We start from the raw sequence: 26,451 nt of genomic DNA on the forward strand, positions 1-26,451 counted from the left end.
TTATTCCCATTCAAGTCTCATGCTGTACTTCTGGCCACAAACCTCCCTCATCTGGAGTCCCCTTTTCTCTGGACTCTACATATCTACAATAAATTCTGCAAATTCTCCAGGATCCAATTCAATATCACTTGTCCCTTGAAGTTTTCCCAGGCCTTTCCATTCCAAAATAATTTTATTCTTTTTCATATTCTAAGAGCAATTTCTCTTCTTCTTGCTGTTGGCACTCGTGGTTTTCTACATTTTATAATAGCTATTTAGAAATTATATCAATATGTGTGCACATCATAAAAGACAAAAAAAGGCTTTATAAATAACCCTTGAGTGTTTGATCATGCCACCTAAAATAGTCCTTCTTTTTACATGAAAGGTACTCTATAAATGTTTAGGGAATGTGTGAACAAGTAAATGAATGAATGACCAATAAGTCAATGGCTGCTGAGTATTTATTAATCCATGCTTAACCTTTGGGGTAGGCCCCAAAGACAAATGAAATCATCACATGCAACATCAGGGGAAGAAAAGAATGGGGCAGTTTAAATATGCCTAATTAAATGGTAAACAGCCAGGTGAAATTGAACAGAAGTTTTTTTAAAAAGACACTTGGGCAGTTTCTTTCCCTTCCTTCCTTCCTTCCTTCCTTCCTTCCTTCCTTCCTTCCTTCCTTCCTTCCTTCCTTCCTTCCTTCCTTCCTTCTTTCTTTCGTCTCTCTCGCTCCCTCCCTCCCTCTCTCTCTCTCTCTCCTTCCTTCCTTCCTTCTCTCCTTCTTTCTCTTTTTTTAGAGATAGTGTGTTTGCTTTGTCACCCAGGCTGGAGTGCAATGGTGTGATCATAACTCACTGTATCCTTGAATTCCTGGGTCCAAGCTATCCTCCTGCCTCAGCCTCCTGAGTGTGGGACTGAGTGTAGCTGGGACTACAGCTGTACACCACCAAATCTGGCTAAGTGTGTTTTTTTTTTTTAAATGGAGAGACAAGGTCTCACTATGTTGCTAAGGCTGGTCTCGAACTCCTGGGCTCAAGTGATCCTCTGGCCTCAGCTTCCCAAAGTGCTGGGATTATAGGAATGAGCCTCTGCATTCAGCCAAAGTTTATTTCTTTATAATATTCAGCCCACATTCATGCTAAATTTCAATAGACAACACTATTCACATTTATATGTTGCCTCTTGGAATATGCAAATGAGCAATCCTTCCAATAGGAAATGCTAATTCACTACATTATACTTCATATCTCTCATTCATCTGGAAGGGCTGGGAACAAATCCAATTTTCCACCTTTCTTCTAAAGATTCAATGTCTAGTGTAAATATGATAAGTAGAAAACAGATATTTCAAGCTGATTGGGTCCCAAATTATATATTCCAGCCCCCTGTTTGACAGACTACACAGCCAAGATGAGAACCTTCATCTTCTGACCAGGGATTGAGTAAGTGACCAGCTGGTAAACCTGATCACACTGGCCCTGCTCCACATCCAGTCTTTAACACTGCCCCAAAGCCTTTTTCCCCTGATGTAATGCCACCAAAGTAAGAGCTTGCCTGTGGTGTTATTTTCGTCAATGCACGGAATTACGGTCAGTAATTTCCCTCTTCTTGTCTGAGGACTGTGTGTCTTAGAGCAATGCATGAATCACATGACCTTTTGATGCTTTGGTGAAATAAAGCTCCTCTCCTTGGTCATCAGAAAGGAGGCCTGGCTTGGAGAAGTGCCTCAGGGTGAAGCCCAAGACAGGGACTAGACTATCCTACAGCTTTCCTGTAGCTTGTGTAGACTCTGCCAAAGTCATCTTCATGGTCATCATCTACCATTCCTCCTTTAGGTACTGACACCATTCTGTCTGTCTTCTTATCATCCACCCCCTCCAATTATCCCAATCCCCTCTCAAAAAAAACAAAATTCCATACCAGACATTCAGACTAGAAAGTCAAAAATCTAAGAAAAGTGTGGTAAGGGTGAAGAGGACTGCCAGTGGCTGCTCACGGTATACAGATCTCAGAAGCACCGTCCAGGATCGCATCAGTCTTGCTGGTTCTCACAGAATGGGGAGAAACAAGACCGGGTCAAGACGAGGAATCAGGAACAGGTATTATTAACCTTGCACGTTGTCCTCTAAGCTAGAGGACAGGATAGTATTTTTCTTTTCCAGATGCCCTGTTATCTGCAGGTTTTAGCTTGTAAACTTTTGTTCTCGAGGTCTACAAGAAACTCCAAGTTCAGCGGTCTGCTATGTCTAACTCCATTTGCAAATGCTCCAGCCTTCATGATGTTACCTGTCTGTCATAATTATCAGCAGCCCCCTGGAAAGATGCTATTACTGGAAGTAATTTCACATTCTGACATGGCAGGAAGCTAGTACAAGTTGTAGGTACCTCAGATCTCTGCAAAGAGCCATGTATGCTGGTAACTTTTAGTTCACTAGAAATAAATTTATCAAAGAAATACTCTCACATATATATGCTGAAGGAAGGAAAAATGCCATAAAAAGGCATATCTCTCTTTCTTCCCCAACCATCCTCCAAAGAACTAGGGAAGACAAATCAGTGTGGGGGCCATATTTTTTTATCTGACTTAAAAGAAAGAAAATCAGATTTTTTAAAAATCAGAAATTAACAAGTAGAACAAGTCTTCTAGTCCATGTAGAAGAAAATCTTAGAAACAAAGAGTAGAAACGTTAAGAAATAATCAATCCTTCTGAGAATGCTGTTTCACTGTCCATAGAAACTAAAGTCTGTGCTTTTTAGCAGAAACCCAAGAGTCTGTTGACAATAGAAAGCACAAGCCTTTGTGAAACTCCTATAGTAATCAAACATCAAGGAAAGGTAGTATGTGAAATACAGGCGAGTTAATTTTTCCCTGGCATCACGAAGATCAAAAGAATATCTCTATTCTACCAAGGAGACACCCCAAGTCTTCTACCTCCCCACTAGGGGACTAAGCAAATTCCTTGATTTCTCATGTCATTACCACAGCCTGAAATGATGTAACAATAACAGCAAACAGGGGTGTCCCCCTGCGCCAACTCTCTAATCAGGTTCAAAGTATGTTTTGTTGGTTCTCATTGACGCCACTCAAAGGAACTGGTCACTCGTGGTCTCCAAAGTTTTACAACAAATTGTGTGATTAAATTCCTTAAACACGTCTGTCCATTGCTAATCCTCTTTTGCCAACATCCCTTTCAGAGAAAAATTGCAGCGCTGCATGGTGCCTGATTTATATTTCATTTTGAGAACAGGAAGTAAAAGGATTAAAGTTAAGGATTAAAACACTTACTCTTTACTGCATTTTTTTTTCTCCTCCCGAATGGCTTCCTGGTTGCCATGGCTACTGTTCACTGGTCCTTAGCCCTGAATGCACATCTCTTTGCATTAATAAAATATTTTAAATGAGACTTCATGGAAAACAATAGGAAAAGTAGCTTTAAGTTCAATTGCTGTTGAAAAAAGCAGCTAAAATCTTTTTAAAATCCTTTTTCTTTGTCCTTTTATTAGTATATTCAAGAGGGAAACTTGAACTAAAAGACAGCACGGGGACTCTAAAGATGTACAATGCAAAATCAGAATTATTCAGCAAGGGCACAAAGAGATAACTCTGAGATAGTGAGCTGGTCCTTAGCTTACAAACCAGGGTTTGTAGGAATATTAAGGGTCCCTGGGAATTTCTCAAATGTTGCAATACCACAGAACATTTAAAAGGCAAAAATGCATGTAAATGCAGTGTTGCAATTCCAAATGGGAAATAGTAGCCAGGAAATGAAAAACTGAGGTTTTCACTACCACAAAGTTAACTTAACCATAACAATGTAAATATCATTGCTTTGTATCCAAGTTGCTAGTGTTCCTGGTACCAGCCTGTCATAGGAGTGTGGCCAAAGGGGCAATACCATGAACAGCATGTGCTGTCAGAGCTGAAGATGTTTGCATGAACAGTGCACTCAGCTGAGGCTGAGTTAGGCACCCAGAAGAAAGGGTGACATTGACAAGTGAGCAAACACAACTCCATTTGAATTGTTCCTCTAAAAGCACTCCATTGAAATTCATTTTAGAATATACTGCCTACATTCCTTTAAAAAGCCAAGGAAAACTGAGGAGATGGAACATAATAAAACTCCTTTTTAACTTCTATTCTTAAAGCCCAATAGCAGGATATAAATTGCGAAGTGACTTCTAAATCACTACTCCATCCTTTTTTTTTTTTTTTTTCAATGCTTTCTACTTCCGAGTTTTTCACTGCCTTGTCATCTACTGGTTTCAAGTTATTCCTTTATTCCCTGGGGCCCCACTGAAATGACCTCATCCAGGTCCAAGTATACTCTATTTCTGACTTCTTTCAACCCCATATCCCTATTGAAACCACCATTCCTGTATAGTAGCCATAGAAAATAGACATAGTCGCTCCTTGAAAATTGGTAATTGAACCCACATTGAGGTATTAATGGCAGCGAAGGGACTGTTGCACTGCCTTTGCTAGACAATGAAAAAATAACTAATAGGGATCTTCTGGAGATAATCCTATAACTGAAAAAGAATGATTGTAATGGCGGCAATTTTATGCTTTGTAGAACGCTAGTGGTAAGAATAATTTCAGGTGGGGGCAATGAAGAACATCTATCAAATCATGAGATAACTGATGGCATTCACAGGCAGGACTGTAGAATCTCAAACAAATGTGGATGAAAATGTTTAGGGCTAAATGTAGACTGGCAAGATAGAGAGTCATGTCTTTCAAATATCCATGTTCCCTCCTTCCTGGTTTCAGTCTTCTCTTTTGGAAACTACTTTTATTTTAGGACTATCCTGAATATTTAGGGTCATTTGAGGGCAGGCTGGGATTAGTGTTTGGCTGTCCTTGCACATTTGCAATTAAGAAGGACCAACAGGAACTTCACGTTGAGAGGTAATTCTCCATGATGTGATGTGTCTTGTGAGCAGGGAGGGACACTGGCAATCTTTCTGAACTATCTTTGCAAAGATGCTTTGAAAAACCATGACAGTGCCTCCCTCCTGATCAAAAGGCAAGCATGTTTATGTCCATTATAAAAGATTCAAATTCCCTAAGCTCAGAATTTCCCTCTTATAATACAACCTAGTGCCTGGCCCTCTTCATGGTACCTTATGGGAACTAGGACTTAAAAAACTGGCATAAGAAAATGATGATACTCTAGCTACCACTATTACTATAAATGATACACTGTCCTTTGAGACTTTGACCCAGGAGTCTCATGTCTTCTGCCAGTATCCATGAAACTGTGGCAGGCTAACTTGCTAGCGTGTAACCTAGGGTAAAATCTCAGACTCTTTGCAATTCTTGCTCTCTAAAGGGCCACCCCTAGGAAACACATGGCATTGAAAACAAAAAACAAAAACTGTGGGGTTCTTATCTATATCATCAATTTGAGTCACCCCCAATCAGTATGCCAGAACCACTGTAGAGGTCCAATTTTCAACCAGTTCAGCTAAAGAAATGCCACAATGACTAATGTTCACCAACCAACATCTTGGAATTAGGGTCTGCTTACAAGACCCCAGGAGGATTCCATAGGTGTGAGTTCTAGAGTTCCTTGGGGTACTTAGCTGACCCTACATATAGGGAAGAGGGTGGGAAAGTGCCCTGAAGGATGGAATGGGGACCAGTGACCACGTGGGTCTCAGTATAGGATCAGGTTGCCCCACCTGGATGGTACTGCTGACCTAGCCACCAAGAGGAGAGCTTACACAATTTTGAATTAGGTACTCCAAAGCATGGGGAAAATCTACCACCATCTCTAACAGAGGCCACAATAGAATTCATGCCAAGAACTAGTTGGTAAGTTATAAAATTTTCAATGTTGGGAAATCAGAGAGCCACAGTCAGAATGGTAAAGCCAAAAGAGCACTGGATGTTGAGTTAGAAAAATGCAGCCTGAGTATAGTTCTACTGCTTACTGAATGTGCTTTGTAAGTCATTTAACTTCTCTGAACCTGAGGTCTTTCATCTCTAAAATGAAATGAAATGGGATCAGGATACCCCAACTGGATGGTACTGTTGGCCCAGTTACCAAGAAAGGGGCTTGAAGAATTTCGGAAAAGATACTTCAAAGCATGGAGGCTCTATCATCTCTAACAGAAAGCCACAAGAATAACTGTAATACTAGCCTGGTAGAATTGTTTTGAAGACTGAAAAAGTAAACACACATGAAAATACCCAGCAAACTGGTATTTGGTGATTATTATTGTTGGCCTTCCCATTTCTTTTAAACTATTATTTCATAAGTAAAGAGAATAAAAATAGCTAATGGCATCCATTATGTTATTACCGACTGTTTTAAATATCAAATCACCCTTTCTTGCTTTCGGTGATGGTTGAAGAGATAAAAGTGGTACTGAGTTTGTGGGTGTTTTTGCTACATTAAAAATCTCTAATCAATTTCATGCCTAACATTCTATGGGGAAGGGAAATCATCATGAGGGTAGAGATGGGAGATGGGTAAAATATTACAAAGCATCAGGTTCCTCAGTTCATTTATGCTATGATTTAGGGCTCCCTATGTGTCTGAGTCTTTGTGACTCAGAAATTCAGGAACTTACTCTTGACATATGTTTGAATATAAAAGAACAGGATTTTTTTTTAAAGAAGAGGTGTGGGATCATCTTTGGATCCTTGGTTGCTATTTTGAGTACACAGAAATGAAATCCGATTTCTGTATTTGCTTATGTACACATGAGGAAATGAAATGTCAAGGATGTCCTTTGCACTATTATCTCAAAATACAGTTTCTATTCAAAGGCTATGATGGGTAAACATTATCTAAATTCCTATAGCCTAGCTGGTGATTGTGTGCTAGGCTAGCCCAAAGCACTATTGTGAAACAGAGCTTCTTGTCTTCTTGCCCTGCCAGCTCTCTACCTATATTTTTCCTTTTGAGTCTCCTTTTTCAAAGTTCCGTGATGTCCTTAGAGATTTGAAATGAGGAAAACTTCCCATTACAGTAATTTATCTTTTTTACCACCAAACTTAATGATCCTGCATCACAACCCTACAGGACTTTGCAGTATGGTTGTCACTGAATCTGAAAGCAAATTGGAACTAAAGTTTTGATTATGCACAGTGGTGTCATGCATTATTCCTTCAAGATAAGGTGTACAGTTTAACAGCTGCCTGCAATGTGTATCTCAAAATGACGACAGTTAAAATTGTATTCAGATTACCCACAAGAAAGTGCCCTTCTCATTTAACTAAGTTGTGTCCAGGAGAAAAGAAAGAAGCTATGTGCGGAGCACTTCTATATTCTGCAGTTTGGGTTTTTCACTAAATCCATCCACATGCATGGTCTTATTTGAATCACACAATCACCCTGTGGAGGTAGGTTGTTTTAGCATGGGAACCTGAAGCTCAGAGAAGGTAAGTAATTTCTCCTAGAGTCAGAGCTAAGATTCATACTCAGTCAGGCACAGTTCCAAAGCCTTACTTGTTCTTTACAAAAAACAAGAACTACCCCCATCAGAAGAGCAGTTTCACTAAAATGGGAGAAAGCTGGAGTTTAAAGAAATAGTGGAATAATGAGCTGGCCTTTGTAAAAGTGACATCAAAACAGAAACCTTTAGATGGGGGAGAAAAATCTAAAAATATATAAAAATATATCTATAGCAAATTTTCTATGATTAAAAAATCCTTTACACAGCAAATCAAGTTTCACAAATGGCAAACTACAAAAATATTTGCAATATTTATGACAATTAACTAGTTAACATCTGTTATATGTAGTTGCTTCAAATCAATATAAAAATTATCCATAAAATGAGAAAAGACAACAGATAATATAACACTGAAATATAAATGGTTAATAAATTTTGAAGAAATCAAATCTACCAGCAATCTAAGAATGTATATCAATAGTTCATCTACTATTCATCCATCATACTGTGTACACACACACACACACACATACACACTCTCTCTCTCTCTCTCTCTTTCACGTCACATTGGTAAAGTGTAAGAAAAAAGTTGGTTTTATATAGTCCTAACAGAAATTCAAATAAACTGTTACAAATTTTGGGGAAGTCATTTTGGCAATATGTTGTAAGGGATTTATTCGAAGCACTTTAGGATGTGTACTAAGATCTATATACTAGCATATGTGCTATAGAATTGTTCATGATAGTACAATCTTTAAAATAATCTAATTGTCTGAAAATAGAAAATTGGTTAAGTGACATGCAGTGTATCTTTAAAACGCAGCTATTAAAAATATAGTTACTGTCAAGGCAATATATTCTCTATATACCGCTTAGAAGAATCAAAACAGAGGGACCTATAATATGATTGCATATGATGGGAGAAAATATATAGAAAGATAGGCACCAAAGTAAAGCCACTGTGATTCATTGATTGGAAAATATATTTTAACATCTCTGAAATCAAGACAAGTCTTACAATCAATGGTGTCTTGGTTTCAATGAAAGTTTGCATACGTCCTCATTTTTTTTTTACACAAATAGGCATCACTTATGTAATTTTAAAAAGAAGAACGGACTCTGAGCATGATATCACAACGCTACTACTACCTGGCTTATGTGTATTTTTTCCACAGGAGGGAGTGGTGAAGGGGAAATGTGCAAAAATAATTGCTGGGGGTAAGGTGGGGAAGGATAGGAAAGAAGTTAACAAGAGAGCTCATCTAGTTAGTCAGGGAATTCAAGGTTCTAAGTCTTCACAAACTGCTACCAAAAACACTTGTAAATGTGATTATAAAAGTATGCTTTGAAAAAATACAGAGCGATAAAGCCAAAAAGATGGAGAAAGAGATGCATATCCCAAATTTCAATAAGGTAAAAAAGATACAGCCTAAAAATGTATCTAATGACCAGAAAGCTTCAACTTTATGGTTGGAAAGATTCTAGGAAGAATAATAGGTTGCCAAGCAGTAAAGAAGGAAGGAAGTCAGTTGGAGTTAGATTGGGGTTATTGGGAGCAATGAAAGAATCCTCATTTTCTTTTTAGATACCATTAGCAGAAAGCCACTCCTAGAATTCCAAGATAATTAGCAGTCCCTCATGATAGCATTTGGAAAAAGACTGAGAAACCTAGAACTGATGACACCATGGCTGGGTATAGTAATAGCTGGATGAGCCACTGTATCTAAAGACTGTTGATTAATGGAAATATGCCAACCAAACTAATTGCCTTGTCTCCTTTCACTGTAAATACCTAATTCATTTCCCACATTACCACTATAATTATCTTTCTAAATCACAGATCTGACCACTGTATATGTTTAACACCTTAGCAGGGCATACAAGGCCCTTTAGCACTGGTTCCTTTGTCGACCTTTTTACCTCAATGCCTATCTCAATAGCCAATAAATGACACTGCAAGCCTTATGTGACCCTTGCTGACACTGTACTCTACACCACGAATGAAATATAGAGCATAGAGACGAATGTAATCCATATGCCAAAAAATCTGGAACCTGGGTAATAAGAAAAAATTGCGGGAAACTAGAGATATTAAAGGAGAATTTCAGACATCAGCAAAGTCACCATGGAAAAGCAGCAGCACATTTGGAAGACAGAAGTAAAGCCCATGTGCAGGTGTTTCAGAAGCGTGTTGTTTTTTTTCTCTATAGCACAAGGATGTTTGAACATATTAGAGTTGCTAAATAACAGGAATACCCAAAAAGACTGTCACAAAAGTCAGAAAGTTTAAGATGACATGAAGAAGCTTTATGAATATCTTTTGGGATTTCCTAAATGTGACTCCCATACTAGGCTGCAGGATGGATGAGGTGACATTTAAGGATGCATATAGTGCTGATGGGCTATAGCCTAGACCTCATGTAGTGGCAGTGTGGCAAGCAACCATCCTAAAAGCCGTGCCTTTCTATTATAGTTAAAAGAATAGCTGTGGGCCAGGTGCAGTGGCTCAAGTCTGTAATCCCATCACTTTGGGAGGCCAAGGCAGGTGGATCACTTGAGGTCAGTAAAATCTATGGAGCCTCTCCCCAGAAAAATATATTTTGCATATAATTTCTGGGAGTTCATGAGCGTCCTGAAACACAGCCATCCATGGGCCTTTGTCCATGGTCTATGAGCCCCAAGTCAAAAACCCCTGAATATAATTAGATTTCACAGGTTCAAATTTGATTTAAATTCCCTCTAGTTTGGATTCCAGCTTGCTTTCCTTTGTCTGGATCTTCTGTTGTGCTATCGTCTGAGTATCTATATGACCAGAAAGACTGGCTCTAGTAATCACTGAAAGAATATTCAGTTCTTAGAAAGGAAAATATTTCCAAGGATACTACTGGTCTGTTGTCAGTTACAGTAGACTGCCATGGATTGCAGGTATGTGGCATAACAATGCTTTCTACTGAACTAGCTCCCCTTTCACTTCTGGGGCCCCATGTTGCCTTTCAAGCTAGTTGCAAAGAAGGGAAAATGGAAAAACCAGGGGAATGTAACTTAAGGTAAGTCCTGAAGCAATTCATGGCACTGCTTAAAAGAAGTCCATACCTTCTGAGGTCCAATCCAAACACCACTCTAAGACAAGGCCATCTGCCTGGTATGCACCATGAAAAATTTTTGTATTAGGCTTATCCACGCCCTTGTGTGAAGTCACCCTGAAAACAAACCTTCACAGATCAGAGAGCCAGGATACAAACAAATGGGAAGATACTGCCCATGGATATCAATGACACAGCTCAACTGAAGCTGAAAAGGAAAGACAAGAGAGAACTACCAGAGGGAGCAGTGCTTGCACAAGGGACATGAATACTTTGGTGGGGATGGAGAGGGAGTGCCTGAGAAGGGCAATAGTGAGCTGTGTTATGAGATTTTAGGACACTATATTTAGGTAGCAGAGAGCCTGAGCTAAATGCTTTTATTCCAAAGTGATTTTCATCAAGAATGCACAAAATTTAATAAGAGACAGGGAATAAGAAGCTTAGAAGGCTTCTGTCAGTCAGTCAATCAGAAAAACAATTATCTAGGAACTCTTTCCATAAGGTAGCTGTGCTAGGCACTGTACAGCCTGAATAGCTCATTAAAGCACCTGTCAGAGGGTCCTCATTCCTTACATAGTTGGCCAGAACTGTGCCCCAAAAACCTATTTTTGGTCCCAATTACCAATTTTCAGGGGGAATAGAAATAAAACTACTTTGTTACATTTGATAAAATATTGTAATGTAATAAAGAATAATATTGACCTCCTTATTGCTTTTGGACAGTAAATACAAGACTACTCCTTAACAATCTCTGTCGTTTGCGAAGGAACTCCCAAGTACCATGTTCCAGAAGCTCTCTCTGTGTGACTTTATCATAGCATTTCCCCCACTGTACTGAAAGCAGGCATCTACTGGTGTCTCTTGGTAGAATGTAATCTTCAGGAGGGCAGGGCCAGGTCTTGTTTCTAAATCCTCAGAGCTGGCATGGGGCCTCGCCTGTACTGAGTACAGCAGGTCCTGGAATAATGTGGTGTCTTTATAGTGCTGATGAGAAAAAAAATTGATTCCTGACTGGAGCCACTGTCTGTGTGAAGTGTTCTCCCCATGTCTGTATGGGTTTCTCCAGGTACTCTGGTTTCCTCCCATGTACCAAAGATGTTACCATTAGGTGAAAGGGTGTGTCTACATGGTCCGTTTGTGTGCGTGTGTGTGCGTGTGCGCGCACTGTGATAAGATGGAATCCTCTCCAGGCCTTGAGCTGTTGGGGTAGGATCCAGCCACCCTCAATCTTGAACTTAAACAATTGGGAAAATAATTTTTGTATTTGCTTTTAATAATCTTTCTTAAATGTACATAAGCTCACATTCACTTCAATGTTTAATGTTAAGTGTTTGAGATCTTTATTTGGAAGTTTGATGATGTTTTTCTGACCAGAAATATGCCCTAGGAACTTAATTCTTGTTTTATCAATTAGCTTTTGGTAAAATTGGTTTTGTTACACATCATGTCGCTTAGAGTTGCAGTTTCCAAGAACCTATCAAGGCCATTAAGTGAGGACAGAGTGTACTCAGAGAATCACAAATGCTGACCATCTGAGTCATTTTCTTAAGTGGGAGCACTAAGCTATGCTTTTCACTGTCTAGCATGCAGTCCCTCAATTGAGTGCCATCTCATTTAAGAAGGACAGGCTGCAGAAAGGTGCAATTAAAACAAATTAAGATGATCCTAACATCTATTGCTGTAGTGTTAGTAGTATCAGGTTCTCTCTTTTTTTTTTTTTTTTTTTTTTTTTTTTGAGACGGAGTCTCGCTCTGTAGCCCGGGCTGGAGTGCAGTGGCACGATCTCTGCTCACTGCAAGCTCTGCCTCCCGGGTTCATGCCATTCTCCTGCCTCAGACTCCTGAGTAGCTAGGACTACAGGCACTTGCCACCATGCCCGGCTAGTTTTTTTTTATTTTTAGTAGAGACAGGGTGTCACCATGTAAGCCAGGATGGTCTCGATCTCCTGACCTCGTGATCTGTCCGCCTCAGTCTCCCAAAGGGCTGGGATTATAGGCATGAGCCACCGCGCCCGGCCCGCAATGCTTTTTAAAAATTTGCAGCCAATCTATATTTTTTTCATTTATTTCTTCCTTTCCTCCCTTCCTCCCTTTCTCTCTCTCTCTCTCTCTCTCTTTTTTTTTCTCACTCTGTCACAAAGGCTGGAATGCAGTGGCATGACTATGGTTCAGGTCACTGTAACCTCTGCCTCCCAGGTTCAAGGATTTCTCCTGCCTCAGCCTTCCAAGTAGCTGGGATTACAGGTGCATGTCACCATACCTGGCTAATTTTTTTGTATTTTTAGTAGAAAAGGGGATTCATCATGTTGGCCAGGCTGGTCTTGAGCTCCTGGCTTCAAGTGATCCACCCACCTTGACCTCCCAAACTGCTGGGGCTCCCACAGGCGTGAGCCATTGAGGGACTGGCCTCATTTCTAATTTCGTCATTTGAATGTGTTCCCACTAAAAATATGCTCAGCTCCTCAGAGAGGCCTTTCCTGCCCATCTCACCTCAATAGGCCACCCTCTGTTAATATCCATATCAGTACCCTTATTGTTTCCCTGTCTGTATTTACGTTGCTGACTTTCCGTGTTTTTTTTTTTTTTTTTTTTTTTTTTTTACTGTTGTTGGACTTTCATCAAGAGAATGTAAATCTATGAGGGCACAGAACATGTTTGTGTAATGCGCATTTCTATCTCTGGATCTAACCTAGTGCCTGACATGCAATAAGTACTCAATAAATATCTGTTGAGTAGAATAAATGGAATTCTTTGAGATTGTACTTTGCAAGTAATTTAGTAGAAGAGTAGTTTGTTGAGATCCTACAGAAAAGCAAAGATGGTTTAGTTGGCCAAGTAATTTTGAGCAATGCCTAATACTATCTTCCTTCTGGAATACTCGTATATCCAAGGCTCTGAGAACTCTTGCAAGAAAGAAACCATTGAATAGTACTTAGCTTCGTGTGTCCTAAACTTATATGACCAAAAAGTCTTTTTAAAAGAAATATCTAATAACATTCTGTGGAATGTATTCTAAAGCGCACACCTTGGGAAACAGCTTTAAGCACGAAATAAGATCCTGGACCATTACCCCAGAGATAGTGGTAGACATCTTTCGATCTTTTTCTATACTTACTGAAAGGCCAAAGACAGCTTCTCTGATCACTCAAGAAAGGAAGAGAAGCTTATTCTCACTAAGTGGTCACTTTCATTGACAACCTCTCCCAATTCCTGCAAATTATGGATTCTTACCTCTTTTTAAATAGCTCCCATCACCATGCAGCATCAAAATGCTCTGGAAAGCATAGCTGGCATAATATTGGGTCTACTTAAAAGGGAAGCCTCTAAGCAACTGGTTTCAACTTCAAATCAGTGCTATTGGCACAGTGTTAAATTTAAGATGGCTTATTTTTTCATTTGAGTTTAATTATTAATTAGCATAAAAATTTCTAACCAAAAGCACTTGTTTTACAAAAGCATCTCCCAGAGTCTTTATTGAAGTAAGTTACTTTCAAATGAGAGCATCAGGATATTCAGGTATATCTCACCATCATTTTGAGGTGTGAGGTAAGTAATGCATCATCAACAATGATTAAAGTACAGAAGTTTGTGACTCACTTTTAAAAAATCAGTGCTATTTGAATGTCATCCCTATAACAGCATCACTCTCCCTCACCTGCATTCCAATATAGTTTCTAAAATGTGAGAGGAAGAGGTGGACTAGTTCATCTTGAGATGATATGTCTGTGATATGTGCCTATTACTAATATTCTATTAATAGTATAACTGATTTTTAATTTATTCCTGAGCAGAAACAAGAAAGGAAAAAAATGAAAAGGGATTGCAAAATCTGGGGCGGCCCCTGGTCATGTATCCTACTTGTGCATAAACCATCTGCCGTCTAGACCATGACTGAAAGCAACTGACAGAAAAAGTGAGCCTTATTAGTCCACTTAATATATGCTTCAATTTAAAGGAAAATATATATTTTCACATAGCTCTTAAAGATTCAAAGAACTGTACAAAGCAAGGTGAGCTTATGTGGTACTTAATGAAAATTTTCTGGTATTGAGTATATAGCGGGGAGAGGTGGTGGTGGCTCTGAACCGATTCCCAAAAGTTACCAGTTCTCTATGAAGAGTTACAGTAAATAGACTGCCCTAATTTTGCCAGAAAGCAATACAGAGCTGTTCTCTATGTAGGAAATATAAATGTGTGTTGCATTTGCACCCATTTCAAATGCTTGGTTTATAACAGCTTGTTTTGAGGTCACAAAAGTGAAAGCCATCAACCACAGCAGATCATAGGTCAATCTTTAACAAACATTTAACAAATCACAAATAAAGTTTGAATCTTTGTGGAAACGTGAAATGGATGAAAGATTCATGTTACCTCTAACTTCTGGTCAGGCATTCTTTGCATGCACTTTTAAAAAGTCCATTTCGATATCAGGCTAGAGTTAAAGGAAACCCTCCTGCTTATGGCACTTCCAAGGTGAAAATAAAACATTCTGATAAAGCTCATAGCCTTGAGGAAAATTTCAAGTGGCTTATTGCCTTAGTTTTCTCTTATTTCACTTACTCATTATCAGACAGAATTGAAGGACAGATTCTGCCTTTTGCTCTACAGGCTAACTTCTTCTATTCTCTGTGGAGACCATAGTCGGTGACTTGAGTATTTTGCTACCCATTTTTCTGTGTAACCCTTGATTTAATGGACTCGAGATCTGCAAAGGACATTCCATGAAAGATGTCTGTACATCGGCTGATGGGATGTGTGGGTGTGCACGAATTATGCAAAGAGAAAAGTTACTCTTCTGCATGCAATGAACCAAATTATCCCCATTCCTTTGCAGAAGAGTTTTTTTCTTCTTCTTTTTCTTTCTCTTCACAGCTTGAATAATGTTTAGTTGGGATTTCAGGTTTTTCTGGTTTTCAGTAGGATCCGACAGGTGTGGGAAAGGGCCACATGCCCACAGTCAGGGCATCACTTATGAGATCCCTGCCTCTCCTCACATGCATTTATCTATGGCTATGGGTGTCTTGTCACTGGCCCTGATGCCACAGTAGGACTCATAAAACTGGCAACGTTAAGACCAAAATAATGTCATTTAGTGTCTAGGGGGAGGTTACAAAGAGGATTAGAGGCAGGCAGGCAAGCAGGGTATATTAAATAAGTCCATGACTAACAGAGTGTGACAGAAAAGGGTTTTATTCTTTTCAACAAAACAATTCCCTAGGACTAGGACCATTACTCCACTGTGCCTTTATCACCTTGGGATTTTTATGGTTGTTTTTGATTAATTCGCATTTTTGTAAAGGCTTTTTTGAAATGATGCCAGTTTTCAATTTTTAATTAAAGTCGTAAATAATCTTAATTCTGCCTTAAAAGGTTTATTGTTTCTTTTTTTTTTTTCATTGCTGCCAGGAAATATTTCAAATACCAAGTCCTGATGCGAGTGAGCAATTAGAATCTCTCCAAGGTCTAGTAACAACATTGTACCATGTAAATATTACACACTGGTATATCAGCACAAGATTTGGAAATATGGATTGACTAGTTTCTGGTTTATTAGCAACTGCTTCTCCTGGGAGTGACATTTCCTTTTTTTGTTGGATGGAGCAACTTTCATCATTTTAATTTCCACAAATTAATCCATCATGGATTCATAAAGAATTTTTAAAATCTTTGGACAAAAAGACAGGCTAAAATCGGAAAGTAAACACTGCAAACTTATCACTAAGGGCTGCGCAATGCAAGTCAACAAGTCAATGAAATCCAATTCAACCACTTGCAGAAAACAGTGAACATCAAAAGCTAAGCCATTTGAGAGACAGGGTCTTCTTTTACATAAGACAAAATTAAGATAACACTGCAATATTTGACATGAGATTACAATACTGCTCCTTGAAAGTGCACCCTTGTTTATTTAGATTGCTTGTTAAATGGTGTCTGCAAATTGTCAGTAAAATAATATTTTGTAGTCTCAAGATCTGGTTTTCTTTTTTCAGTTAGTGCTTCAATAATCTCTCACACAATCGAAACTACTCTTTCTTTATACAGAGGCTGAAACAAATCAAGTTTGAACAGGAGAAACCATTAATAATTCCTGAAAATATCCCATTACATTTCCAAATCTGTCAACCTAGGTTACCTTCTTAACTTGAACATTACAGTGTTGCTTATTTGTCTAGATAGGGGACTGATACTCTTTCACGTCCATGACAATTGTTAATCTCTACAAGGGTACTCTCCGATGTTAATGACAGATTCACTATTACAATAAAACCTTACACATTTGGACAACTTGGAGGCAGAAAATGATCAGATTCAGGGGGAAGAAAACCCCCTCATCTAGAAGGTGTTTTTTTTTTTTTTTTTTTTTTTTTTTTTACTAATTCAAATTTATAAGGTATATATAGATGATAACAAAACAACAGACAGTGGTCCTGCTGAAAGTAGTTAATACCATGCAAAAACGGTGTGTTAAGAAGATTAAGCACGTGCTTTCTCACTTTATTTACATTATTAATTAACTTAGCAGTTCCTTTGCTTTTCTGAAACACAAGAGCAAATCCAGTGTCTGTCTAATGATCACAGATATCAATTTACTGGGATTCCAATTAAAGAAATTTAACTATATTTCTAGGGGAAAATGATTTTAACAATTAACTTACAAGAGTGGGTTTGTATGCAATTAAGACTATCTGTCAAACCCCCTGACTGAGCATTTTTCTAACTCTCAAGGAAAAGGTCAAATTCTTCCCATATATGCACCCTTGGCTGGCACTGTGCTAACACTTCTCAAGGAAGAAAAAAAAATCTCAAGTAACAAGAAGACTACAGAGCATTTCCCAACATAAAAGTGTTAAATCCCTATAAACCATGAAAGAATGCAAAATTTCTCAGTAGAAGCCATGGTGACCTGAAAACCCTTGCCATGGGGTTCAATCACTTGAAATACGTTGAGTCTTAAACTGCCCTTAAATTTGTTATAAAGGGCCCTTAAATGAATCAAGAACCCATCTCAATACCAATAAAACACTCAAAAAGCCAAGGTCAGCTCAACATGTTTTCTGCCATGAATAGAAGATACTCATTGATCCAAAAATGTAAAAACTTAGTTATTAGGAAATGCCTTGAAAGGTAGTAAACTCTCTGTCTCTGGAAGGGTTGAAGCACGGTGCAGTCAACCCCTTGCTAGACATCTTACGGAGTTAGGAGAGCAAGCCAGGTGGACTGGCTGGTTGGTCTCTAACATTTCTTCCAAATCTGAGATATTATGATTTTTATGAACTTTGAAAATGCATTAACCCCTCATTAATGTCAAAGTGATTTTAAGTTCAATTCCTTTTTCAGATTTTCATACAAATTCAGAAATCTGCTTTTTCTCTAAGCGTAAAGAATGCTCTCTACTTGTCCTAGAGACTTACTTACCTTCTTCATTAGAGCTTCACGATTTTGGCTAATTGATATTTTATTAGCCAAAAAAAAGTACTTATTTCCAGAAGGATTTCTGTGGTGTTGTTTTTCCCAATTCAATTATGTTTAGCTATCTGAACTTAACTTCCACAAAAGCTTTTTGTTGCTTTCCAGTTTAAGGGACCTTCCTTACTTTTCTCTGATTCCTATTATACAAGCCTTCCCCAGAAATTCGCATAGCTATATCAGCTATGCAAACCGTAGCCTCGCTGTTACTTCATGGGAGACTTACCTCCTCAAATGGTCTAAAGCAGGTTACACCATGAGAAGTATAAGAATTTCAAGTGCCCTGCAGAAGCTTCGTGTACTACAAGAATAATTTGAACATGCTTTTCCCGACTAGAAGATTCTCTTTTAAAATTACCTTTTTCCTTGCTTGTTGATCTTTGGAAGAATGTGCCTTCACATGCTTTCTTAGGGAACTTGGGTCTGTGTAGCGTTTGGTACATCCTGGAATTTGACAAGCATAAGGTTTCTAAATGAGAAAGAAAGAAAGAAACAGCTGTGGTTAAATCATAAAGGTAACTGGGGAATGTTTCACTCAAAGACTATTGACTTCAGAGCATGAGCTGTTACCAATTCACTGATGTGAAATGCTAGCTAATACTCATGCATTTTAATTACGAAGTCTAGTAACTTTGCATGATGGTTAAGATAAGGGTAAACTTTCAAGAAACAAAGAGATGCCCTATCCTTGATGATTTCTAAGAGATTGCTTTAGTGTACACTCTAACCACAAAACCGCTTGTGGCACTTTTTAATGTGGAAATTATTAGTAAGCATCTCTAGTCATACTTACAGTTATGTTTCCCTGAGAATAATCTTTGGTACTGTCAGAAACTAGTAAACACAATTCTTTAAGGGTTCAGGTAAAGAAGCTGTAGTAAAGTCCAGAAAAAAACTGGGTATTTTTCAGAAGAAACCTGATTCAGAAGAGAAAGGGAGAGAATTAAGAAGAGAAAATTAGTGTAAAGTGAGTAAGAGACAGTAGGTTTCAAACAGACACGTGAAAAATCATCCAGAGAAGCATTAATATTATTAGTTGCAGAGGTGTCCTAGTGTTGAGCCTGACTTAAGTGAATAAGCTCTTGGCTGAGTGCAATCAGAACACACATTTTGGCTATTTCAATTCCCCCATGCTCTTGGGAGATGTGAGGTATGGTGCTTAAGGCTGAGTCTAGGCTCTTTTTTTTTTTTTTTTTTTTAGATGTTGTTTTGTTATTGTTGCTCAGGCTGGAGTACAGTGATGAAATCTCGGCTCACTGCAACCTCTGCCTCCTGGGTTCAAGTGATTCCCCTGCCTCAGCCTCCTGAGTAGCAGGGATTAAAGGTATGCACCACCATGCCTGGCATTTTTAAATTTTTGTATCCCTCGTGCTCGGTACATAATAGAAATGAATGAATAACAGCAGCTCACACCCATTCACATTTCAGCACTTATTCCTACTGTTATGACCCTTAAACTTATCAAAGGTTTGTGGCTATGACTCTTCAGTTGTGAGATAAATCAAAATCTTCTGCTTTTTCAAGAAATGAAAAATTTAAAAATCACAGGATTAACTGTGTTTATAACATATATTAATAGTAACTGATCTGCTTAGAGTCTCATCAAGTAAGGTATTAGAGCTGTGCTTGTATGATGTGAAATGTAAGGAACAGACCTGAAACCCTGTCTCAGGATTCTTGCTCTAGAAACTTGTTATAATAAAATAATAATCATCATCATCATCTGACTAATTTGATTTTATTGTTGCTTCTGTTTTTATGTACATGTGTGTCATTCTGTGAGCCAACAAATAAGTGGATTACATTATTTGACCTGCTAGAAGCCATATTTATGGTTCACTCCTTTTTTGTGTGTCATTTTTGATTCCAAGAACAAGGTTAAATCATGAATATACAATTTAATTTGACATACCAAACTTGAATTCTATGTTTGATATCTGCTGTGTTCATTGACTGACTGACTGACTGTCTGGTTGGTTGAATCACTCAAAAGTATGCTTCTGGGATGTGCTCGGCACTGGGTTTCAGATTAGGGATCTAAAAGTGAACAATGGATAAAGCAGGTTCTCGATATCTCATGGTTTCTACAAAACAGTGAGATTATTGGCTAAAGTCACTTGCCAGTTAGTTTCTACTGAGTAAGCAAAGATTTTCTTTAACTTGGGAATCTTTTCTGAATTCGCATAGCCTTCTTGCACTAGCCTTCCCCACCCTGCCCTGTCTTCAGGAGCGCAACTAGCTAAGATCTTTACTGGCAATCCCATTGTAAAAGCTTATGCTTTGAGCATTAGAGGAGATGTTACATGTACAAAAGACTTGATGACTATTAACAAATTATATACACTGATGCCATTATTATTACCATGATCACTACAATTTAGGTTGGTAATGTCATTTTCTATTTGAATTTTTTTTTTTTTTTTGAGACAAAGTATCACTCTGTCGTCTAGGCTGGAGTGCAATGGCACGATCTCGGCTCACCGCAACCTCCGCCTCGCGGGTTCAAGAGATACTCCTGCCTCAGCCTCCCAGGTAGTTGGGATTACAGGTATGCACCACCATGCCTAGCTAATTTTGTGTTTTTAGTAGAGATGGGGTTTCGCCATGTTGGCCAGGCTGGTCTTGAACTCCTGACCTCAGGTGATCCACCCACGTCGGCCTTCCAAAGTGCTGAGATTATAGACGTGAGCCACCATGCCCGGTTTTCTATTTGATTTTGAGATGTTCTTGGAGAAAGCTTGACTACACACTCACTGTTCCTCTCAGCTGACCTTCACTTTCTTCTCTTGTTGTCAGCCACCAGGGAGGGACTGGTATGCCAAAATAGCAATGTCAGGGACTGATCTAAGTAGTACTGCTGCACCCGTCATTTTATCTCAGGTTATCTAAGCTTTAACTAGCATGCTACACTTCATCCAACTATATATTTTGTTATTTTCCACCTGTACTGTACAATTACTTTCCCTGTCTAGATATTAAGATGCTAATAAAGAAATTAATTAATATAACTATTAAGGGTTAGAATTAGGAACTCAGTAATCTTTATGGGAAAACCATTTTTTCTACAAATAAGGAATCCACTTAGTTGAAGAAAGATACTTTATCCAAAATTCTGACAATATTAGCATAAGGAGTGCTTAATGAAAGGGAACAAGGACCTAAATTTAAATAATAAATTCTTCAAGCAAGTACAGTTTGTTTTTAAAATCAAGTGTGTGGTTTCTATAGGATTTTAAAAGAGCTTACTGATTTGTTAAATGTAGTAAAAGTTTAAACAGGAGCTAGTTTGGAGCTTAAAGGAAAAAATGATGCTTTAAAAATATTTAATAGAGAAATAATTTTTCCAAAAAAACAAAAATAGCTGAGTTTTAAAAGCTATTGCATTAACAAAAATCGGGAAATCACTGTATTAGGTAGTTTTCCTCAAATGTTTTTTTTAAAAAAGATATATATTTTTATTCCAAAATGATTTCTGAAAATGCTCTTAGTTTGATTAGCTAAAATTAGCTCCAAGCAAAGGAGGCCAGTGCGACACCATAACACTTAGCCTCACAATAGCTCTTTCTAACTACAGATAACTAGGTGGAGTAGAAGCAATTTCTCAAGACAGTCTTGTCTCATAAATGTTCATTCTCCCATGATAAAGATTAATGACAAATTGGAAAATTTGTTTGATCCCACCAAGAGCATTTTAGGCACAACAAAATAGGGCATTTTAACACAATTTATTCTTTTTTTTTCTTTTTCTACTTAGAAAAATCCCACTATTCACCACATTTATTCATAGTATTCTATTTTATTGGCCCTAAAATCACTGAATTCAGGTAGAGTAGAAACTGGGTCCATCCTACACCCATGCTGCTCTAACTATATTTGAGATATTTACTAGGCAAACCATCACATTTATGCATATTCGGGGACAATTCTGTTTAGAAAGGTTATGTGACATATAGCTAAAATGACTTCTATGAATATGACTAATAGAGACTAATATAAAATTTAACAAATATGTCAACTATAACATCAGAAGGATCTTAAATATGTATGAGAAGGTGTGTAGAAATAACAGTATCTTTTCAAAATTCAAACTCTAGTGTAGTTTAATAATAGACATCAGAATGTTAACACCGAAAAAGTACTGTCATGAATACATTATTTGCAAGAATGTGGGATAAGAGATCTATGATGTGTATAATACACTTATCCTGATGGCTTTGTTAAGCAAAGTGAAATTACATAGAGTCTACCTGGCCTAGTATAAGGAAAATGGCATCAAAACCTGGGAAATGCAAAGGAGGGCTATCAACGTAATTGAGAAAATAAAAGACAAGAATCATAGAAAAGGCATTTGGGAATGAGCAAAATGTTGTAGCATTAAGGGAGTTAAGGGTGTAATAATGAAAATCAATTGTTCTCATAGGGTTGATGTCAAAGAATATGCGGCTGTTAACAGATAGAAAGCATGAGGAAACTGAACTCTTGGGAAAGATTCGCTGTTTCTTCTTAGATTAGTTGAAGGTGAAAATACCAGGTGGTTTCTAAAGCAAAGGGCCAAATTCACTCTTGAAAATCATTCCAGCCGCAAAGTTTTATGTCAAGAGGAAAAGAACCAGGGTAGAAAAAAACAAAGAAAAACAAACAAAAACTGCTTCATATTGCTAGCAATAGCATACATTACCAACTTGATATCTGAATACTGATTTTAATGCCGTCTCTACTGATCACTCTCTGTACTAAAATCCACTACATGACAGCCCCTAAACTGCTTTTGCTTTGTACACAGTGGTGACCAAGTCACCCTTTTGTCCCAGGAGGTTGTAATATTTAGAATAACCTGCTACCACAGAAAAATGGAACAGCCAAATAGGGCCCCATCTGGCCTTTTACCAGGCTCCACTGCTGCCCTTGGCATTGTCCCTGTAACCTGCAGACCATAAAGCAAACACTTCACCAGCCCACTATCAAGCAGGCACTTCCTCACACCAGGTTCTGGGTTGGAAACTGGAAAGCTCCTGCCATTCTTACAGTGTCCAGATGCGTCCGCTGGTGTTTGGCGCGGTCGCTGGAGTTACTGAAGGCCTTCTGACAACCCGGATGCTGGCACAAATACGGCTTCTCGCCTGTGTGGCTCCGCAAGTGGATCTTGAGATTTTCAAGCCTTGAAAAGGCCTTCTTGCAACCTTCAAACTGCAAAAAGAAAACAATTTTTGGTTGTTGAGAAGAACCCTGGATATTTGAGTCTGGGGGACAGGAAAAAGAAAATGTCCTTAGTTTGTACTTTGGTGAAAATGATAAAATAAAATCAAATCCAAACATTAATAAATATTGCTCCTAAAAATATCCAAATGTTTATGTGAACTGCATTTTTCCACTGAATATACATGCCACTTTCTGTACCAGATTTGGGTCCCAAACTGATTTCTGTGATTACTTATGTCAGAGAAAATTCACTGTGAGCCATCTGGCTCTGTTAATAAAAATACAGTAATGTGTGTCTTAAAGATTTATTAAAAATTAACACACTTTTCCATTTCCAAATTGGCCTAAATTGAAGGAACTGGAAAAGAAGAAACTTTCTGACAACTAATAAATTAATAAGAAAAAATCAGAGTGATATATGAGAAAAAGGAGAATTGAAGATCTGAGAGTCCAGGATGAAAAAGACATGCGTGCACTAGATCAATATGATCATACATTTCCTTAACTATATTTGTAAGTTTTTCCAACCCTCAAAAGAGTGACCATGTTAATATATATGGTAATGACAAGGCTAATGAGATCAAGTTTTTAACACACTTTTATAAAGGAAGCTAAATAGTGCAAAATCATTTTCCAAATAAATACTTTAATCTTTTTTTACTTTTAGACATTTTGTTATCTAATTCATGAGGAAAAGAAGATAAAAGACTTAAGATTTCAATAAATGTGTCACTGGTTTGTCAATAGTATTTATTGACGGTAATATTTACTCAATGTCTTCTGGGGCCAAAATATCAGCTACTATTAATAGGGTCAAAGTGATTCCAATCCTTGAAGTAACAATCTAATAAAGAAAACGTGTTAGAGAAAGCCTATAAATAAAGCATAAAGGTAAGATGGGGATTTATCTTTTAACTCTCTCTTCGATGCTAAGTCCCAGAATATTTATGTTACTTAGACAGTTTTAATCCCATTTGAGTTCTCACTGGAAGGGAAACGGAGAAATATGGAAAACCTACTGGAATGAAGCATAATACATTTAGAGCAATTAAGAAGCCTCACTTCTTATAGAGAAATGCAGTGGGGTGAGGGTGTGTACGAAAGGAAGGTAAGTTCCAGATGGTTCCCATTCAAAATTAGCAGGTATAACTTAACCTTGCTGCAAGAAGTTTTATAAAACTCTTTGGCTCTCTTACTTACGATAATAGATGGTAGAGGACATTGTTCACAACAGAATGATCTAGAGCCAGCCAGGTTTTGGTTATTTGAATTCTCATCTTTAGGTAAAGGATGAACTAAGTAAAAAAAATAATTAAACATGTCATAACTCCATCTATTTAAATTGTCCAGATTTTGCATGCTGGAGTATTTTAAGAAATTTATGAAAGTTGTACTTATTTTTGATTGAGAGTTATACATGTTTCACAGACATATGTTGGTTTATTTCAATTTTGATATTTTGCTTAAAATAATTTTGGTGTTTTCCTGATTTCTATTTCACATAAAAATAAATTTAGCCTGAGCAGAAGATGAATGCTGACGAAGCCAACTACTTTTTCAGCAGAGTGAAAGGAAACGTCACTAGAGGGAGAGAGGAGTTAAGGGGCTCATTTCTGCAGCTTTTCAAGTGACTCTCAAATTTAAGAATAAAGGGGCTAAAAAATTAAGCCCCAACTCATAGCTAAGAGGCCTCTGCTGACCAAACCTCTGTTTTTAGGGTTCTCTTTGAATGACGACTCAGAGAAAACTCTTGGAGCTCAGTTTATTTGACTTGGAATCACCTGGTGGACCACACTTAGGTCTGAAATGAGCTTGCGGTTTTAGACACGCCAAGTCTGTAGCCTAGTTCCTAGCAAGGCTCTTTTGTAGGGTGGATTCCATTTTGGGGCCAGCTCCAGGGGCACGTACCCAAACCTGAGTAGGCCCCATATCCACTCTGTTCCACAGTCGCCTGAGATCTTGGTCTGAGAGAAAGCTGCATTGTTTTAGCACCAGGATGAGAGTGAATAACTACTTTAGAATAAGATTAATGAGGTTTCTGTGAGTACAGGATAAAACAACATCCCTAGTTCTACCATAAAGGGATTAGAAGGATCCAAGACATGTCCCTGACTAATTCAAACTGTTCACTTGATAAGACATAAACTATATGTAAGAATACCATTTCCAAGTCTTTCCAGTTAAATGTCCACTTAAATATTCAGTTAAAACTCAACTAATTGCTGTTATTACTCTTAACAGAAGCAATAATCAAAGACCAAAGGGCTTACTGGATTCCAAGCAAATCAGTGCAAAATGAACAATATCTCAGAACATCCTGACCATTTTCAAATAGCAAGGACAGAGGAAAATACAGGCACCTGGACTGAAAATTACAACAAAAAGATTATCTGTAAAATAATCAAAATCCAGTTGATATCAGATGATGTTTCCTCTGTAACAAGAAAGGGCAGAAGACAACAGAATACCATTACAGTATTCTTAAGGGAAAAGTTTATGAATGAAGGGTTTGACCTCATTATGTTGTATGAATAAAGGCAGAAGAAGAAAGGCAATTTCATGTAGTCAGGGGCTCATAACATATACCCCCAACTCACTCTTGTTGAAGAATTCACTTGCAGGAACCATAGAACCCAAGACCAGTAAAATCACACACTAAAGGATTAATAAATGCCTTGGTGAGGCACCAAATATCCAGCTCCTTACAGGAGTGTGCAGGGCACCACACCTGAATGAACTTGTCACATTGACAATTCTGCCGAAAGAGAAAGGAGGTGCTATTCATTTCTCTAATGGTGTCTGGATGAAACTTGAAAGCAAACAATTTTATCCTGAATCATTATCATTTATTATGGGAACAACCCTGTAATTCATCACAAGAATTTCCTCTCCCTCAGGCAGTTTTACCCCTAGATTTATAAGTTCAATTAAATGCAAATGCATTAAAAATAAAACAACATTTAGGTAGGCTTATAAAAGACTGTTATAAAATATACCAAAATTAGATTCTTTGACTGTTCGGGCAAATGGATGCCTTTTATCCTTCTTATTTTTTTCATGTTTTCCAAATCTTTAATGAGGAAGCAAGTCTCACCTTGTAAACTGACATCTACGCTTAGGGAAGCATGGAACATTAGGAGTGTTTCCTTGGGTTTGGCCAGATGCTTTCTCATCGAGGTTCCTAAAGTTCAAGCCCATCCTGAGATCCAAGGTCCAAATCATTAACTGACTGCTTGTGTCACTGTCACTGGACAACTCCTACCCAAATTGAACAATATCCTATTTTCAGATCTTCTGCTTCCTGGACAAACTAT

The 26,451-nt window shown here is 38.0% G+C and overlaps 1 protein-coding gene across 3 annotated transcripts in view; it reads right to left on the reverse strand.

The window, feature by feature from the left end:
* Positions 1–26,451, reverse strand: part of GLIS3 (GLIS family zinc finger 3) — a 491,079-nt gene that overhangs the window by 88,801 nt on the left and 375,827 nt on the right. For all 3 annotated transcript variants that reach the window (XM_030919883.1, XM_030919882.1, XM_010389229.2), the window contains 2 exons: positions 22,964–23,125; positions 18,297–18,407 (listed from right to left, as the gene is read on the reverse strand). In XM_030919883.1, coding sequence (XP_030775743.1) covers positions 18,297–18,407; positions 22,964–23,125 — 273 coding nt within the window. The remainder of the gene's footprint in view (positions 1–18,296; positions 18,408–22,963; positions 23,126–26,451) is intronic.

Source organism: Rhinopithecus roxellana, chromosome 16, assembly GCF_007565055.1.
Source record: "Rhinopithecus roxellana isolate Shanxi Qingling chromosome 16, ASM756505v1, whole genome shotgun sequence".
NCBI classification, from domain to species: Eukaryota; Metazoa; Chordata; class Mammalia; order Primates; family Cercopithecidae; genus Rhinopithecus; species Rhinopithecus roxellana.